The 20,113-nt window shown below is 33.8% G+C and overlaps 2 protein-coding genes across 16 annotated transcripts; one reads left to right on the plus strand and one right to left on the minus strand.

Annotated features, from left to right (window-relative positions):
- Positions 1-6,637: 6,637 nt before the first annotated feature.
- On the minus strand, positions 6,638-7,476 carry LOC146902846 (self-incompatibility protein S1-like). Its single transcript, XM_085733961.1, has one exon. It carries the CDS (start codon positions 7,100-7,102, stop codon positions 6,692-6,694), a length of 411 nt encoding a protein of 136 aa, XP_085590087.1. The 5' UTR covers positions 7,103-7,476; the 3' UTR covers positions 6,638-6,691.
- A 1,583-nt stretch (positions 7,477-9,059) lies between these two features.
- Positions 9,060-19,715, plus strand: CHX19 (cation/H+ exchanger 19). 15 transcript variants are annotated; one of them, XM_085733968.1, is made up of 10 exons: positions 9,172-9,248; positions 9,923-9,974; positions 10,353-10,714; positions 10,854-10,927; positions 11,016-11,091; positions 12,767-12,817; positions 13,454-13,504; positions 15,986-16,213; positions 16,760-17,761; positions 18,163-19,715. In XM_085733968.1, exons 3-10 carry the CDS (start codon positions 10,370-10,372, stop codon positions 19,402-19,404), a joined length of 3,069 nt encoding a protein of 1,022 aa, XP_085590094.1. In that variant the 5' UTR covers positions 9,172-9,248; positions 9,923-9,974; positions 10,353-10,369; the 3' UTR covers positions 19,405-19,715. The 15 variants fall into 15 exon arrangements, 14 of the variants coding, with proteins under 14 accessions (XP_085590097.1, XP_085590101.1, XP_085590102.1 ...); XM_085733965.1 differs by having other exon boundaries at positions 9,174-9,248; positions 10,812-10,927; XM_085733964.1 differs by lacking the exon at positions 9,172-9,248 and adding an exon at positions 9,608-9,847 and having other exon boundaries at positions 10,812-10,927.
- Positions 19,716-20,113: the final 398 nt, after the last annotated feature.

Consider the following 20,113-nt stretch of genomic DNA (forward strand, 5'->3'; position numbering starts at 1 on the left):
CAATAGGTCTCTATTTGAGAGGGGTAGTGTGCTGTGCAATGAAGTTGGAGGATAGTGATTACCAATTTATTTATAGGCTAGATTGGAAAAGAAACAGGTGATTCCGTGAAGCTTCTTACTGAGGGTGAACGAGACCAAATTCTCTTCTTCAGCTTCGTTTGTCCTTGGCAGCAAGCGTAGCAATCATGGTTTGCTGCGCTTAGTATGGCCCAGAGGCATGCACTTTTTCTAAAAAAAACAAAAAAATTACATGTTCTCAAGTGAATGGTGTCGTTATCATACAAAGACACAAGGAACCTATTCACTAAATGGCCTTTCTTTAGTCAAAGACAAAATGGCTTTTCTTCAATATGCTCTACCGTTTTACCTTTACATTGTAGTAACTAAAAACCATGGAAAGGGATCAACAATTGAAAATTGCTGTTCACACATTAGAGAAGGCTGGGACACACATGTAAAATACGCTTTTACCCCCTCGGCAGTTAACTGCCGAGGAATTTGAAATCCGGCTGCAGTTAACTGCCGAGGAATTCCTCGGTAGTTAACTGCCGAGGAAAGCATTTATGCAGACAGCAGGTCCGTCATTAATGCTAACCCTTACCAAGCCGTTTTTAGGCCAGTTTTGACCTGTAATTTCACCAGAGCATTTCCATAGGCAATTCAAATTATACAACAATGAAACTCGGTCATAAACAAGAAAAATACAATATCTTTTACATTTGTCCATAATTAAATCAAACCGACATTTGGTTCAAACCACACAAAAGTTTGAAATTCATCAAAACGGAACATAGTGTCCATAATCAAACAACACATTACAACACATTACAATTGTAAAACAACATATTACACATCATTAAATTAAATCCCTACTTACATTCATTACAATTGCATATGGAACGAACATATATATATAATACATTATTTTCCACCATATTCCTAAACATAAATCCGACGTCGCTATCGTCTTTAATAATCCAAGGCATATAGCTTGCCGTTTTCCATGCGAATTCATCTCTATCTTCTCCTAGGTCTATCATTGGCATTAGAGCAGACAAGTGACGTGTATATTGATTTTCACCAAGATGCTCAAAATAAGTGTTAAGTTGTGTCTTCAAATCATCAATAGAGTCTGTCGGTGTTATCATAACCTTAACCGTCTTTTTAAACGAGCAATACCTAACACGACCTTCAATTCTTGCAACCTCTGACATGTTTCACTTGACAAAAGCTTTAACAAAATAATCATAGATTAGAACAAAATTAAATGGAATGTAATAACGAATAAATCAAATGCGTAAACATTAATAAGCTATAAATAAGTATTGCACTAGTTTCAAGTAAATAAAAGTCATATTATCATATATATCAATATCAATTACATAATGTTACTTATATATTGGCCACAAAAAATTGGCATTACAATTTTGACCCCAAAATATACGTCGGTGTAATTTCTACACAAAAAAGGACTAACACCGACAAAAAAATCCCTTGTTAAAGGCCAAGTGATTGGAGAAGATCAAGTGACATAAAATCTTCCTCATCTTCCGCAATAACTTCAAATTGTTGCTTTGGTTTTTCGGGAGTGTCCAACAAAATAGGCGCCGCTTTGTTTGATTCCTTTTGTGGTTTTGGCGGTTTGTTTCCACTTTCAATAGCCATGAGCTTTCGGAACAACTCATGTTGATCCAAATACTCATCTTCCCAAGTCACCGCATCTTGTTTCTTGTGATTGTGCCACTCCGTAGATGATGGAGGTAGTGGACAACCATTCCTCAAGTAAATAAGCACAAAGTGATTAGGAATTACCCCAAGGCACATGATGGGAGTTTTTTGCTTACCCGGCGGTGGTGGCCCTCTTAGTGGGAAAAAAGATTCCGAGTTACCAACTTCAAGATTTGTCAACACAACCACACACCTTTTGTAATAATTAGCAACAATGTGCCCCATGTCCGGAAAAGTCAACCACTTATCAACAAGATGTGCACAACTTTTTGTATTTGCAGGAGGATGTAAGCCATTTAAAATGTAGTTATAACGATCCTCACCCGCAAATACTTCAACATAATCATCTCTATGATCTTTCAATTCTTGAATAAGATGTGTACGAATCATGAGATGATTTTGTTCGGTTAAGCCCATGAACTCGGCTATAGCCCGGAATCCACAATGTCCATCGCCAATAACATCCACCACTTTTTCAATAAATGGAAGCATGAAGCGTGGCATATAATCAATAGGCCTCATAACCGGGATAGCCTTAGGCTTTGGATACCGAGAAGGTGGTGGAAGTGGGGAAATTGGTGCTTTACCAAGACGAGCACCTTTTTTCCTTTTATATGATGATGTTGTTGGTGATGGTGACGGTTGACTATCCGGATTTTGGAAATCAACAACCTCCCAAGAAGAAGGGATCCGGCTAATGGATGTAATTCTTCCTTTAGACCTCGCAATGTCCACTTTTTTCTTGGCTCCCTTGGTTGTTGCTTTTTGTGGTGGTGGAGACATCATGGTGATTTCAGGAAATGCCAATTGCCGCAAAGCCTCCTTGACTTCAAGCTTCATTTGGAAAGGGAGTTTCTTGAGACGTTCTACAATACCCTTCAACTCATCATCCACCGAAAAACCAAGTTCATTACTTTCTTCTCCCATGCGTAACCTTTGCCAATGGTGGTGTATCTCATCCAATAAAATTGGCTTTTCTTCAAGGAGTTTAGTTGCAATTTCGCATGCACATGGTAAGCCGTAAGATGTCCTTTGAACACAACCACAAATTTCCTTGTTCATGCACAACGTTTCCCTACAACGTGACTCTTCCATAGCAATGTTGTCCAAAGCATATCTAGACACATGACCACCTAAGCCGGAGTACAAAGTGACATCTTTGAATCTATGTTCTAACACGGTAACGCTCTGACCAAAGGCTGTTTGTATCGCAGTGTGTTAAAGCAACAACATGTTATGTATTTTCTCCCAACAAGTACCCAAATCACCCACACTATTGTCCAAATATTTCTTCACCTAAGCATGAGCCGATTCTACCCTATTGGTGGATCTACAACCAAGATGCAACACACGGTCTGTCCATACCCTCACTATTTTCTCCTTCACTTCATTCAAGGTGGTCATGGCATAGGCTAGGAAAGGTGGGAAATCACTACAAGCATCTTGGAACTCCACTAATGCATTTGCATATAACTCTTGAGTGGACGATTCAACCATATCTTTCCATGCCCTCATGATCTTCTTGACAACATCGCGATTACTCACCTCTTTCCCATCCTTTTTTCCCATAGGATATTTACAATCTAAGACGCACCTTTGTTTAACATTTGCTTGCACATGAAAGTAACAATTCATACCATAACTTTCCGGGAAAACAATTCCAACCGCTTTCATCAAAGACCCATCTTTGTCGGTAACAATCACCTTAGGCATATTCATCTTTGAAGTAAGAAGTTTACGTAACATTTTTAAAACCCAAACAAAGTTTTCCTCTTTCTCGTGCATCAAGAATCCAAACCCAACTGAATATGTCAAATCGGTCGAAGTTACCCCCAACTACCTCAAACATTGGCATCTTATACAAGTTGGTTTTGTAGGTGGAGTCCATAACCAAAACCGTTGGAAAATTGTTAAACAACTTAACGGATGTTGGATGAGCCCAAAAGATATCTTCGATTGTATTACTTTCACCATGTGTTCTTGAGTAATAAGTATAGTTGTGCTCCTCCAACTTCGAGATTAGATATTGCAACGGTTTCTTGTCACCTCTATTTGCCTTCCATATTTTTTGACGTTCATTGTACACTTGCTTCACATTTGTCATGCAATGTGGTCTTTTGTTCTTCAAGTGTATCAAAATATTTCTTGGAAGCATCTTGCTCTTGGTCAAGTCATGTACAATCTTCTTGTCATCCTCCTTTAATCTACCGGCAAGAATGTGTCCTTCTAAAGCCGGCTCCATCGCATGGTTGTGAACTCCATTAAGAATGTTCAATCCCCATTCCTTTGTTTGCGTACTTTGATATCCACTAATCATGAACAAGCACCCGCATTTTCTTGAGCCCGTTGTCGCATGCTTTGGTTTTTTTTTAGGCACTTTGTGAGCTCCACTCCTTTCACACACTAGGCGCAATATTGGATGGATCAAGCTTGATCTTTGTGTAACAATTGTAAATCCCGCCTTATTTGCTTGACAACGTACCCACCCAAGCAATTCTTCTCTATCTTGAAACTTAATGTCGTCAGAAAAAAACCTAGCCGTGTCCACTTCATGGGCTTGAAGTGGGACGACACCGGGGCTAACATATTTAGAAGCTTGTTCAATGTTTGGTTTGACTTGAACCTTAGGCGGCTTGACATCTCCGGAAATTTGGACAAAATTACGTTTTGTCTCTTCCAAAACATCTTCCGCGTTCTCGGTCATTACTATAATTAAACAACACATAAATATGAATTAACAACTAACTAATGCATAAACATCAATGCCATAATGAACTAAAACAAAAAAAACAAAAAAAAAACAAAGAAATTTTTTTTTTGAAAAAATGGCAGTAGCTGCCATTTTTTCGTCCTTCAAAATTTTCCTAAGTGTTCCTCGGTACTTAACTATCGAGGTTTCCCTCGGCATTAAGCTACCGAGGTTTTCCTCGACAGTAAGCTACCGAGATTCCCCATGACAGTCTTACGTGACTGACGTTGTAAACCAGCATGACAGTGTAACATATACAAAAAATAAACCGAATAAAATGCACAATACCTATTTTTTACGTCAAAAGTGTGTTGAATGATCCTAGGCTTGATGTTTGAATCATTTGGGGGAAGATTTGATAGAAAAAAATTATTGGATTTGGGGGGAATGGATGAGTTTGATATGGAAGTTGATGAAAATAGTGTGTAGGGGAGCAGGTTTCCTGTTTCATCTGACGAAACATAATACTCGGCAGTTAACTACCGAGGAAATCCTCGGCAGTTAACTGCAGCCGGATTTGAAATTCCTCGGCAGTTAACTGCCGAGAGGGTAAAAGGGTATTTTACATGTGTGTCCCAGCCATATGGAATGTGTCAACAGCAATTTTCTCAACAATTTAGCTTCCTTTTGTCTTTATATTCCATTAAGAGTATATTGTTGGCTTCAAAATAGTTTTTATAAGTGTGCGACATCCATTACCTTAAAATTGGTTTTGTATGGTTGAGTTGATCATTGAACTCAAATCTTTGTATTGGATTAGGATTTTAAAAGACTATTTTAATAAAAAAAGTCTTTAAGATTTTAAAAGACTGTGTGAGATTGTATTGATTCTGTAAGATTTTAAAAGACTTTTTATGTAAAAGACTTTATACACTCAAGATTTTAATGGATTTATCACACTGACTTTTAAGGATTTCAAAGGATTTTATGGGATTTTAAAATTTTAAAGGATTCAATGAATTTTAGGGGAAAAAAGAACAAACTTACAAGCGTGAATGATAAAAATAATGAACAAATAAATTCTAGCGTTTGAATAAAGAAAAATAAAACCAATAAAAAATTCTTTTACTATTGATTTTAAAATTTTAAGGATTTTATGGATTTTATAAGATTTTAAGGGACTAAAAAACACTCTTAACACATTATTCTCCATACACATTTTTTATTTGTTAAAAATGTTATTCTCACAATATTCAATTGTACATATTTAAAATTATGACAACCCTTACAAATCTTTCAAAAAAAAAAAAATTGTGTCAGCCCTCATTTTGTGTTTGAAATTAGAGAAGTCGTTTGAGTTTTTCTAAGAGAGGTGAGAGAGAGAGAGAGAGAAGAGAGGAGGGAGAGGGAGAGGGAGAGAGAGAGAGAGAGAGAGAGATAAAAGGAGAGATAGAGAGACGAAGAGAGAAAGGAGAGAGGGGGGAGGGGAGAGAGGGGGGAGGGAGAAGAAAGAGATAGTAACTTTTAAATGAAAAACAATCCCAAGAAATCTCATCTTTTCATGAAAGACTTTTTCTTGTTAAAATTACACTATGAAATCCCACAAAATCCATCAAAATCCAATTTATTAAACAATCCTTCGAAATTTGAATGATTTTGAATACCATGAGACTTTTTTTAAGTGATGAAAAGTCTTGATTGAATACCTCAAGACTTTTTTAAAATGACAAAGAGTCTTGATTGAATACCACAAGACTTTTTTTTAAGATGCAAAAAGTCTTGATTGAATACCACAAGACTTTTTCATAATTAAAAAGTCTTTTAAAATCCCATAGAATCCTAATCCAATACATCCCCCTTAAGATAATAAATATCATTGCTATTCAAAATTCAAATTTTAAGATATTCATTCAGTAATACGTTCCTTTTAACCTAAGACCTAATTTTAAGGGAATTCAATTCATCCTGGAGGTGTTACTTGTTAGCTATGCACATTTTATAGGAAAATCAAAGGTAGTTGAGCAAACTGAGAACCTGAAACCATTAGAACTGCTAAATTTTTATTTTTTAACCAAAGACCAGCTAAATTTTATACGCGGCAAAGTATGAATATGATGGTGCCCAAAACAAAATAAAATTAATGAACAAGCAAACACTAGATGAGACTGAAACTAACTTTTTATTTTATTATTATAAATTCATATAGTACAATTAGTCTTGGCCTCATAGGATTGATATCTAGCGTTGAATTAATTAATCTGTTGGAGTCACTGATCAATTTGGCCAATTATACATGAACTCCCATAATCCTGTTTGTCCATTTAAACCATAAATACCTTCAGCAGCCACTAGCCATGAACATCCAGTGTCACATCGTACGTGGTCCCTGGCATAGTTATACGCCTCAATATAATACTGAGGAACTTTTTCCCATGCCAAATCACAGAAAAATAGAGTAGTCCTAAGAAAGTTGACATTGAAGTTCCACCCAAATTCTTTCCCATCTGCTATGTTCTGCTCCCCCAGGTCGTCATCTCCGGATTTGCAATGTAAGCTCATGTTTTTCTCAGACCCTAGTCTGTTTTTTATGCTCACATGTTTGGTGCCTGCAACAAGGGTGCATAATCCAATTACAAGAAACAGGGTCATGACATGGTTTACCTTAGATAAATATTGTGCTTCCATTTAGGCTACCCTTTTGGTTCTGTTTGAAGAAAACATATATTATATTTTGGGTGATAGCGAACGAATATTATCTTAGCATATCCATATATATGTATGATCTGCTATCTGACAAGGTTCTGCCATTGGTTTTGCTGTGCTGTGCTAAAGGGGAAAAAACAGAAAGAATAAATTTAATTTAATTCATTACTTGTAATTGCAGAATTCCCTTCCTATCATCACCACCACACTTGTTAAGTTCAAACAGAACTATTTTGAATTTCATTTAATAATATAGTTTGTGAGGAAAAATGTATGTCAGAGATTACTCTATTGCTAGCATTTCTCTTCAAGCTGGTATTGCAAAAGAGTAATTGTCCTTTTGAAATATCTCAATTTTTTTTTTCTTTTTGACTAGATTATTTTTTTTATAGAAAAATCAATTAACCTTCAAAAAACGTGTCAATCATATGATTTATTTATGACAACAGTTAACACTCAATCTTTTTTTTTTTTTTTTGACACAAGTTAACACTCAATCCTTAATAACGATAACTTTGTAAAATTGCTACATTTTTTTTTTATTAACTTATTAATACGTTAGGGATAGAGTAAACAAATATATAAACTAACGGGTTCAAAATTTAAATGAATATAAATGGTAAAAAATTTCTCAAGAAGTTTCATATTTTAGAGAAATAAAATATCCTGCAAGTTTCTACCAAAAAAAAAAAAAAAAATATCCTGCAAGTATTTACTGTCATTATTTTTGGCTTGAACCGTTACCTTTATGTGTTAATTATTATTTAGATTCTTGGTTTGAATTTGAGATAATGCAAATGAGTCAAAAAAGGGATGATGCTGATCAATGTTTGAACATTTTCTTTATAGTAGTATGTTTGAACATTGTTGGTACATCACAATTACTCATGTGTGTAAATTTATTAGTTAAAATAAAAGTTAAATATTTTTAATGATCTTATGAAAGTGATTTCTCGACATTGTAAAGGTTTTTTTTTGCACATGGTGCATATGAATTGCATCCTTAGTATGCACAGTAAAATATGAAAAATGTTTTATTTATACATCTAATCATATTTGTTTGTAAAGTAGTGTAGTTGCTAGAAATTTACCTCTTTAAGTGAATGAATGGAAATTATAGAATTCCAACTCTGACCATTATTATGCTACTTGTATATTAAATATTTAAAGTATATCCATGTGAGAATTTTTTTACCCTTTTTCCTAGGAACAATTTAATTGATTACATGTGTAAGATGTTTCTACACCGTACATTGTTGTCTTACAAAAAATATATATGTGGTCAAATCTTGTATTAGTCGTATTGGGTTGAAGTTGAGAGATTTGCTTGTTAGTTATATTGCAATTAACTGATGTTGGAATCAATTGATGTAGAATCGATTGACAGTTAAATCAATTGTCCATAGTTGTTGGTAACCATATTAATTAGAAGCTTGGAATCACTTTCAACTATAATATGTGTACATTTTTCACATTTTAACATGAAAAGTTTAAGTATATGATCGTCAACAAGCAACATCCATTAAATTACTCAAAGCTCCATCGAATTGAGTTTCAATATAACTTTGTAATTTCTTCAAGTCCGAAAGTGCCAACACACCACCATAAAAATAAAAATAGGTTGTCAGCTTCTCTCCTGCTCACCACAATTGTTGCTATTTAGATTCTTGAAGATCCCTTCCTTCCAATTAAGTTTAACTTATCTGCTATATAATATATTACACTTTTATCTATTTACAATAGGTCAAAAGTAGATATAGTAAAAAAATTACTATAGATAGAAAATAAATAAAAAATTTAAACTTGAAGTTCTATGTGAAATATTATATGCATGAATGATTTTGGTTTAGGAAGCATAGAAATATTCACCTCTCACAATCAAATTGGTTCCACGCGGATACAGGTGAGAACGTTGTAGTGTTCGTAGTAGGAATAAGCCGCACTGTTATGAATCCTACCCTAGGCTCATACACGTCACGACAACAGTAGCACCCAGTCACTCACACTCACACTCACTATTTATTACATGTTTCTTATTTGATGAATACAAAACTAAGTGCGATTGAGAAGGTGTGAAATTATTCCTCAAATTTCTTCCGTAGAAGAAATCAAAGTTTGAAATCAGGAGGTAAGCATCTAAACTTTCATGTTATTACTTTTTTATAGATTGCTTCACCTGGAAAAATATTTGTATTCGTTTCAAGTATGTCGGATACTAAATGTAAACGTGTTTTCCAACAGTAGAATTTGAATATTAATTTTGCCACTTCAAGGTTGTAGAAGTTTAACTTATCTCTACATACATACCTACATATAGCAGTAGAACACTGCAAATACGTTTGTTTTTTGATTCAGTGCTACACACGTATATTCACTCGCACACAGTTAAAAATACTTCATCACACATGCATGCTGAAACATAAGAAACAGAATCACAGAACAAACATTGAAACTTTGAACCACCCAAGAACCAAAAACACAACCAGCAAGGAAGGGCCTGTATAGCAGTGGCGGAGACAGCGCCCGGCGACCCCGGGCGGTCGCCCGGGCTCGATCCGTAAGTTCCTCACACTAGACCCTCCATTTACACACTTCAAAAACAAAAAAATTGGGCAAATTGGGCAAATCTATACTCTTTACAACAAGCGAAGGTTGTTGAACGTGAGGAGTACTGGTGGTGGGTTGTTGAGGCAATGAAGAATCGGAGAAGAATTGATTGCAGTTCATGTGTGAAGCTTTCAGATTGCAGTTTTTCTTTCATTAACTATGTAGTTAATCAGAATCTCATTCTTAAACACGCAGGAAAAAGAACACAAGCAAATGGCCAAATAGTTGCAGTGTTTGGTACTCAAGGGTAAGCTCAAACACTCATCTTTTGTCTATTAATTCAGTTTTGATAACATTGCATTTGATGTGTTTGATAAAATGTCTAAATAAAAAACAATTTATTTCTTTTGTTTTCCTTGACCTTAGTTATGATTGTTTATTTTATTTTTTTTGCTTGTAATATTAATGATATTGATGGAGTTTGAAAATAGCTTCTATGTTTTTCATCAAATGATAATGAGATTGATGAATATCATTTGCATTGTGTGAGTGCTTTATATTTACTCTTAACAGGTTTTAGATGTCTGTGATTTTTGCTTCAGATTTGTTGTTCACTTTATCCTCCATAAGCTCTATATTTCAGTGAGAGTTGTTCTTTGTGCTTATATGATATTGGGTCATCCAGATGCAGTTTTCAGTACAATGGGCGAGCGTGAAATTGCTTTGGCCAAGTCTGCTCAAGAATTTGTTAAAATGTTTGAGCTGCTGATAAAGATTATACAAGAGGGGCCAATAAAAAGTTCTGATGAAGAATCTGTCTCAGCTTCTGTGAAGCGATGTACCTTCAGATCACAGCTTGCTGCTTTTGATAAAGCATGGTGCTCATATTTGAATTGTTTTGTGGTCTGGAAGGTTAAGGATGCTCGATCTTTGAAGGATGATTTGGTTAGAGCAGCTTGCCAGCTTGAGGCTTCTATGATTCAAACTTGCAAGTTAACTCCAGAAGGAGTTGGTATTAGTCATGATATGAAAGCTATTCAGCATCAGGTAATTTTCCATGTCAATAGCTGTGAGTTTTCCTTTTCAATGGTAGTTATTGATGAAATTTTCAAGTAATGTCATGCAACATCAATGACCTCAAAAGCTGACTTCATGCTCTTCTCTTGTGAGCATGGCATGTCCTCAGTCTGCACTAACAAAGATGCTGAACAGCAAACTCCCAAAGGTACAACATTATTGCTGCTTGTTATTTGTTAATGGGTGGGTGAATCAATCAAGGAATTGATTATTCTTTTTGTTGCTTGTTATTGAGATGCAAATGTCAGAGCACTTTCAATATATTCTGCAGGGAATCTGATCGCACTCAAGTTGCTTATGTTACCTTTAAGGATTCACAGGGAGCAGAGACAGCAGTTCTCTTGACGGTACGTATATATTCAAATAATTTCCGCATTTGAAATTTTACTGTACATTTCATAGTAATGGGATGTACCGCACCAATTTCCGCATTTGCATATATTTTTCGCCCAGGCTCTATGAAATTTCTGGCTCCGCCACTGCTGTATAGGGATGGCAATGGGTACCCATTGGGCAGGGTACCATAGTGCCCATCCCCATACCCGCGTTTTAAAAAAATCCCCATACCCGGGCCCATACCCTCGTGGGCAACAAGTTTGGTGCCCGTCCCCATACCCTATGGGTATCTAAGTGCCCGTACCCGCACCCATTACCCGCACTTTCACAACAAAAAGATAATAAATACCAAAAAATATCACAACATAATTAAAATATGATATGAAATCTTCTAAATCAACATATAAAATATTACGCATCATATTATTTGGCCAAATAAAAAGCATCTAAAATATAAAAAACAAGTGCATATTACAAAAAATATCAAAGACTTAGGATTAATTAACTAACTTTAATATAAATAAAATTATTCGCATGGTGTATATAATGTGTGGGCATGGGGCGGGGTGGGCACTAGAGTGCCCGTACCCGCACTTCAAATTTGTGGGTAATTACCCGTGCCCAGGCCCATACCCAATAATGCGGGTATTTACCCGCCCATCGTGGGTATTTTTTGCGGGTGCCCAATGGGCCTGGGTCCAATTGCCATCCCTAGGCCTGTAACCTGTAACAACAACTACCAGATCACCACTGAAACCGATAAGCGAGTTAGAGGCCCCTATGTAACAGATTTTCAACGTTCGCACAAACAAATGGACTTATTATATCTTCAAACAATAGACTTATCAAATTACAATATTAGTTTTCCTTAAAAAAAATTACAATATTATTTTCTTCTCCTCTTGTTAAAAAGAAAAAAATAATTAATTTCTCAAAAGCATGTGATAAATTAATCCACTCATTACTCAAAAAAAATAAAAAAAAAAAATAATCCACTCATTCTCTTAAATTCTCCACAATCTTGAGTGTACGTGAGGATTCTTCTTAAAATCAATAGTATATATATAAAGTAAGGTTTTTTATGCCACGTGTCGCTTCCACGTTTATTCTCAATATTTTTATATTTTTTTCTATATTTTATTTGACATCATATTTGACATAAAAATCTCAGCAAACTTTTGATCTTATCCACTAAATAATTTATTTAATTTTATATTTAATTCCTAATATTTTGTATAGCCAAAATATCTCAACAAACTATATATAATACTTTCAACACTATCCATTAAATCTTCCTTTATTTTTTTTTTTTCTTTCTTTTTTTTAGGAAAAGAAGTTTCAATTAGTTTTTTTCATTGAGGAAAAAAAGGCTTCAATTTGTTTTTTTTTTCTTTCTTTTTTTTAGGAAAAGAAGTTTCAATTAGTTTTTTTCATTGAGGAAAAAAGGCTTCGATTTGTTTTTTTTTTAACTATAAATAAAGGAGAATTTTTTAATCACGTAAACACATATTTTGAGCAAAAACAGAAACTCAAACCTTCTTTTGATCTTAGCTTTTTATTTCTTCAGGTTTGACAAACACCTATACTATTGTTTCTTTTACTCATGCTTAGATTTTTGATTTTATATATAATATGAGAGGGAACTAACACCTACGAGTGAGTTTTTCGATTGTTTTTTTTCTTCAGGTCCTTGAACTATTGTTGCTGGCATCCATTACAAACACCTACGAGTTTCAGGTCCTTAACTAACACATATACTATTGTTTCTGTTTCAAGTCCTTGAACTAACACCTATACTATTTTTTTCTTTTCGTTTCAACAGTAGCGTTTTTATATTATAAATCACCAATACTATTATCACCTATACTATTTTTTCAGGTCCTTTTCGTTTTAATAATATTAATCAGTAGCATTTTGATTTTAATAATAATATTTCAGGACCTGAAATATTGTTATTTAATTTTATATTTAATTCCTAATATTTTATGTAGCCAAAATGTCTCAACAAACTATATATAATACTTTCAATACTATCCATTAAATATTTCTTTTTTTTAGGAAAAGAAGTTTCAATTAGTTACTATCTAATCTTTTAGCACCATATTATTCAATTAGTTTTTTTCATTGAGGAAAAAAAGGCTTCGGTTTTTTTTTTGTTAACTATAAATAAAGGAGAATTTTTTTAATCACGTAATCACATATTTTGAGCAGAAACTGAAACTCAAACCTTATTTTGATCTAAGCTTTTTCTTTCTTCAGGTTTGACAAACACCTATATTATTGTTTCTTTTACTTATGCTTAGATTTTTATTTTTATATATAATATAAGAGGGAACTAACACCCACGAGTGAGTTTACTGATTTTTTTTCCAGGTCCTTGAACTATTGTTGTTGGCATCCATTACAAACACCTACGAGTTTCAGGTGCTTGAACTAATACCTATACTATTGTTTCTCTTTCACGTCCTTGAACTAACACCTATACTATTTTTTTTCTCTTTTCAATTCAACAGTAGCGTTTTAATATTATTAATCACCTATACTATTATCACATATACTATTTTTCAGGTCCTTTTCATTTCAATATTATTAATCAATAGCGTTTTGATTTTAATAATAATATTTCAGGTCCTAAAATATTATTATTTCACCAGTAGCGTTTTAATATTATTAATCACCTATACTATCATTTTTATTCGTCTTTTTGATTTTTTTATCTCAATATTTTATATAGCAGAAATATCTCAACAAACTACACATAATACTTTCAACAAAGTTTACATATACGATCTTATTTTATGATTAAAAGACTTCAATTTGTTTATTTGTTTTTAGAAAAAGAAGCTTCAATTAGTTATTGCTAATCTTTCAGCACTATGTCATTCAATTAGTTTTTATGTTTGAGGAAAAAAATGTTCAATTAGTTTTTTTTTTTTTTATAAAAAAAAAGATTCGATTAGTTATTATGTTATCTTTTAACAGCATATTCTAATGCAAATGTTAACTATAAGCAAAAAATTTTCGTTAATCACATATTTACATATTTTGAGCACAAGCAGAAACCCCAAACCTTCTTTTCAACAAACATTTTTCCTTCTTCAGGTTTGCGAAACATCAATTTTATTATTTCTCATACATATACTTTGATATATATATATATATATATATATATATATATATATATATATATATATATATATATATATATATATATATATATATATTTCAATAGATTTTTCTCTCTCATACGCATGGGCCACGAAACAAACTCATGACCACATGTTTAAGGAGACCCAAAACTCTTACCACTTGGACTAATTCATTATTGATTTTGTTACACTTTTTATTCTTGCATTGGACATTTATCTCATCATTTATATTTATTTTTATGATATTATTATAATTATAAATTTAAATAAATTCAATCTAATATACTGACACGTGTATTCGTGCACACAAACAAATAAAACTTATTTTATATCTAACCCGGGCAACGCCGGGTCTCTAAACTAGTTAATAATAAGCAGTAATTTTTTTTAGTAAAACAACTAGTATTTTTTTTTGAAGAAAAAACAATTAGTAATTATTATTATTTGTTTAAACAATTATAATTAACTTCAAATTCTTTTAAAAATTGAATTAACTTTTTTAAATAATTTATCAATAATATATTTTTTTCCAAAATAATAATAATATAAATATAAATAAATAAAATTATTTTATTTAGTAATAAATTAATTTTAGCAAAAAAAAATGTCAACAGGTCTACAAGTCATAGCTAGCTAAACTAATAAAAATGTTGAAATTGTTAGATTGCACGTCATAATTAAGGTTCGAACATCAGCTCATCCACTTGTGTGCATGAATTTTCATTGGCTATTATCATTCTACCTACGAATTTTTTATGTCAATAGTTTTTTTTATTAATACCATCTAATATTTAATATATTGATTGTTTTAGAGGAACATTTAATATATTGATTGATGACATTCTATTTAAATCCCACAAGATTTGACCAATTAATTTTCGTAGTTGAGTACAAAAGATATACAATTAACACAAAAAAAGACATTTTTTTAATTAATATATTCCTATATTCTTTTTTTTTGCTATCTATTTTATTGTTTTGCCTAAAAAATATTTATTTTTATTTATTTTTGGACTGGATCATTTAAGTATTGTTTAGAAAGGAAAAATAATAATTTTATTTGAATAGTCTACAAAGAATATATTGATTTGACTTAATATCAAAATACAATATTGTCTTTTTTAAATAAAAAATAAATAAATTTACTCACAAAGAAAAATATATGATAACTACTACTTTTGTTTTTTTTTTTTTAAGTCCATCCACTATGGTCAATTAATTCACGTTTGAAGTATTCAACAAAAATAAAAATTTCAAATCCATTTCCTTCAAGGTTCTACCAACAGAGAAAAAATCCCATCCCATCCCATCCCATCCCATAATAATAAAAATAAAATAACACCCTGGCTTCATCTGGCCTCACCACCATCCATCATTTCACTCATAATATGGGAGTAGTTAATAGTTTTTTTTTTTTTTTTTTTAACGGAGTAGTTAATAGTTAATTAGTTACATTGAATTTGAGAATGCCGAATATAGTAAAAAAACAAAGTCAAAAGATAAACACCGCACGTAGACAGCAGTATATGGCATGGTTTTCGTTTAAATACTTCCGCTTGTTCTTTTCAATCTCACTACTAAGCTGTGACATTAACTTCTTTTTTTTGGTCTTATCTGTAAGCCACGTATATAACGTAACAACGAGCTAGTTAGTTTGTGATACCCTTTTTTTGCTATTATGTAACCAACACCAGTGTCTTTTTTTTCGTAGTATCAATCGATCATTCATAATAACCAGCAACGTTAATTTTTGAAGCGCCGTGAAGAATCTTGGTGGTGCTGCCGCGACAACATGGCGACGCCTAATGTGACATGTCCTGCACCGATGAAGGCCACGTCTAACGGTGCATTCCAACACGAAAATCCTCTCGATTATGCACTTCCGTTGTTAATTCTTCAGATATGTGTGGTTGTCACATTCACTAGATGTATTGCATACCTTTGCAAACCACTCAAACAACCTCGAGTCATTGCAGAAATCATTGTAAGTTGTCTTCTCTTTTCCCCTATTTTGTATCATTGGTCCACAATTTGTTGTTTTATCAAAGAAAGTCCCTTAATTTGATGGTTATATTTTATATTTGAGTTTCCATGCAATAAGTTAGTGAGACAATGAATAAGGCAGTGTGACATGATTGACAAATTATTATAATTATTAATCTTATAAAGTGGTCCACATCATCGTTTGATTTCAAATCCGTGCATATGGAAGAAAATAAAAATTGTCAATGAGAATTTTACCTTTTGAATTGATTTTGAGGGATTAGTCTCCGACTAGCTTACATATCAATTTTTGTTTTGTTTTGTAAATTAGTGGAATAATCGTGCATCTACACAGGTCTTGCGATGTTGGTTATTATATTAAGGTAGTTAATATAAGATTAAAATGTTTAGAATTTTGTTTTATATTAAGATATAAGTGGAATTATTGAAACGTAATTTCTTCTGTTGCAAGTAAAACTTTTGTATGTTGCCTGTTGAATGTTGCTGTCACTTTTGTAAGTTTCTTATGTGAAAATGTTCAATGCAGGGAGGAATACTGCTTGGGCCATCAGCAATAGGTCGAAGCGAGAAATTCCTACACACAGTTTTCCCAAAGAGAAGCTTAACAGTCCTAGACACACTAGCCAACATTGGTCTTTTGTTCTTCTTATTCCTAGTAGGTCTTGAACTCGACATGCGTTCAATCCGTAGAACAGGTAAAAAAGCCTTAGCAATTGCCCTTTGTGGAATCACATTCCCATTTGTTCTTGGCATAGGAACATCCGTTGTTCTTAGAGCCACAATCTCCAAAGGTGCACAACCTGTCCCTTTCCTTGTCTTCATGGGTGTTGCTCTCTCAATCACAGCATTTCCCGTCCTCGCTCGAATCCTAGCTGAGCTCAAACTACTAACCACTGATGTTGGTCGTATAGCAATGTCAGCAGCTGCTGTTAATGATGTTGCAGCTTGGGTACTTCTTGCTCTTGCCATATCATTATCTGGCGACGACACGTCGCCCCTGATTTCACTCTGGGTTATGCTCTGTGGTGCTGCTTTTATTCTCTTTGCTGTTTTTGCTATAAGACCGTTGCTTTCATACATGGCTAAGCGTTCCCCTGAGGGTGAACCTGTTAAAGAGCTTTACATTTGTATCACATTGACATTGGTTTTGGCTTGTAGTTTTGTTACCGATACTATTGGAATTCATGCATTATTTGGTGCTTTTGTTATTGGTATAATTATGCCTAAAGATGGTCCTTTTGCTGGTGTTTTGATTGAGAAGATTGAAGATCTTGTGTCTGGAATCTTTTTGCCACTCTATTTTGCTTCTAGTGGTTTGAAGACAAATGTGGCTACTATAAGTGGAGGGGTTTCTTGGGCACTATTATTACTAGTTATCTTTACTGCTTGCTTTGGAAAAATTGTTGGTACAATCTCAGTATCAATGCTATGCAAGGTGCCTTTTAGAGAAGCTCTTGCACTTGGATTTCTCATGAACACCAAGGGATTGGTTGAGCTCATTGTTCTCAACATCGGAAAGGATCGCAAGGTACCTATCTGTCTTCCTATCTATCCAGATTTCGATCGCTTATAGTCAGCAATCTCAAATCTCCATGGAGTCAGCACATCAGTGACTTTTCGATCGAGATCAGACTATCCATATTTCAGTGCAATTTTGTTGATTTTTCAGAAAAGAATTAAAATATCGGGTCTGAAGTTTGAACCGTCTGATTTCGATCCAAATGCCACTAATGTACTGACTGCCTTAATGCGTGGATTGCTAGCTGCAGACAATCTAAATCCTTATTGATCCTCTAATAATTAATGACAAAATAAAACTTGTTTTCCAAGTAATATTTAGAAGTATCCAATTATCGTTAAATATTTCAAATCTTTCATTACTTTGGTTTGATTTTTTATGCATGTAATGTAATTCTCCATGTAACACAGGTACTAAATGACCAAGCATTTGCAATTTGTGTTCTTATGGCATTATTCACTACCTTCATCACCACCCCAATAGTGATGGCAGTATACAAACCAGCTCGAAGAGGAGCACCTTATAAACACAAAACAGTCCAACGCAAAGATCAAGATTCAGAGCTCAGAGTCTTGGCATGTTTCCACAGCACACGCAACATCCCTACACTAATCAACCTTGTAGAATCATCCCGAGGAACCCGAAAGCGAGGAAGACTTTGTATCTATGCAATGCACTTGATGGAACTCTCAGAAAGATCTTCAGCTATCACCATGGTTCACAAAGCACGTAACAATGGAATGCCCTTTTGGAACAAAAAACAAAATGATGAAGATCAAATGGTTATCGCTTTCCAAACCTATGGAAAATTGAACAGTGTCAATGTTCGTCCCATGACAGCAATTTCTGCTCTCAGCAACATCCATGAAGATATTTGTACTAGTGCTCATCAAAAGCGCGCCGCGATAATACTCCTTCCATTCCATAAACACCAGCGTATCGATGGAACCATGGAGTCATTAGGACATTCATTTCATGTAATCAATGAGCTTGTGTTGAGTCATGCACCTTGTTCTGTTGGAATTTTGGTTGATCGCGGTCTCGGAGGAACAAGTCAAGTTCAAGCAAGTGAAGTTTCCTTTAAGGTTGTTGTAATCTTCTTCGGAGGACGCGACGATCATGAAGCACTTGCTTATGGTATGAGAATGGCAGAACATCCAGGAATTTTACTCCATGTTGTAAAGTTCATTTCTCCACCTGGAATGACATTGTCTTTTGGTGCTAAATTGGTTGGTGTAGCACAAGATAAGAGCAAAACAGTTGTGATTGATGATATTGAAGGTAGCCATGATGGCAGTAAAAACCAAGATGAACAATTGTGGAGTGAATTCCATAGTGCAAAGAGCATGAATGAAGAATCAATTAAGTATGAGGAAAGGATGGTTGAAAGTAAAAATGATATTGAGACAGCATTGATGGAATTGAGCAAGAGTAATTTGATATTGGTTGGTAGAATGCCACCGGTTGCACCATTGGTTAGTAACAGTGATTCAGCTGAACTTGGACCTATTGGAAGCTATATGGCTTCTTCTAGTTTCTCCACTTCTGCATCAATCTTGGTGATTCAACAATATAATTCAACAACTGATATTCATCCTCTTGTTATGGAGGAATTGGATTGTCCTGAAGTGCCAGACACACCAACACGTTAATGTGCATGTCATCAAAGGAATGATGGTGGTTATTTATATGGGTTATATGTACTTTATGTATATATAAATGAAATGAAGGTGACTTTGGAAGCTTTCAGAGCAAGACTGATGAAGGTGACTTTGGAAGCTTTCAGAGCAAGACTATACTAGCGGAATCAGACACTTTATTAGTCTATATATCCGTGACATTTTAAAGTTGTTGACAAATAAAAACATATTTCATTTCAATTGATGGATATTTTCTTGTTTATATCGCATTATTGAACCCAGACAATGTATGGTTTGAATTTTATATATCGTTGTTTACAAAATTCATGTTTTACTATTTTATTTTGGTGCCCAAACTTGTTCTTGCATATTTCACTCGTAAAAGTAAAAACGGGTTTAGCAAAGAGATGGAAAACAAAGAAAGATGATATGAACGTTTTCTCTAACACTCACTCTTTTATTATTTGAAATTATTGTAGAGTCTACACTTTAGAAATGGATCCTACATAAAATTGTAAAATTTACATGAGTTTCATTCAATAAAAGAGTGAGTGTTGAAGAAAATGTCAAAAAGAGCAAGAGATTGTTGTTATCATTTCACATGGAGAAAATGAGGAAATTTAAATCCATTGAAAACCTCTAGCATATAGGTGGATGTGTTGACTCTTTGTATTTGACAATTGAACTCATATCCATTGAGTGCATGCAAAGACATGAATAT

This window comes from Medicago sativa, chromosome 8 (assembly GCF_051527215.1).
Source record: "Medicago sativa cultivar Bolivia chromosome 8, Bolivia_mono, whole genome shotgun sequence".
Taxonomy (NCBI): domain Eukaryota; kingdom Viridiplantae; phylum Streptophyta; class Magnoliopsida; order Fabales; family Fabaceae; genus Medicago; species Medicago sativa.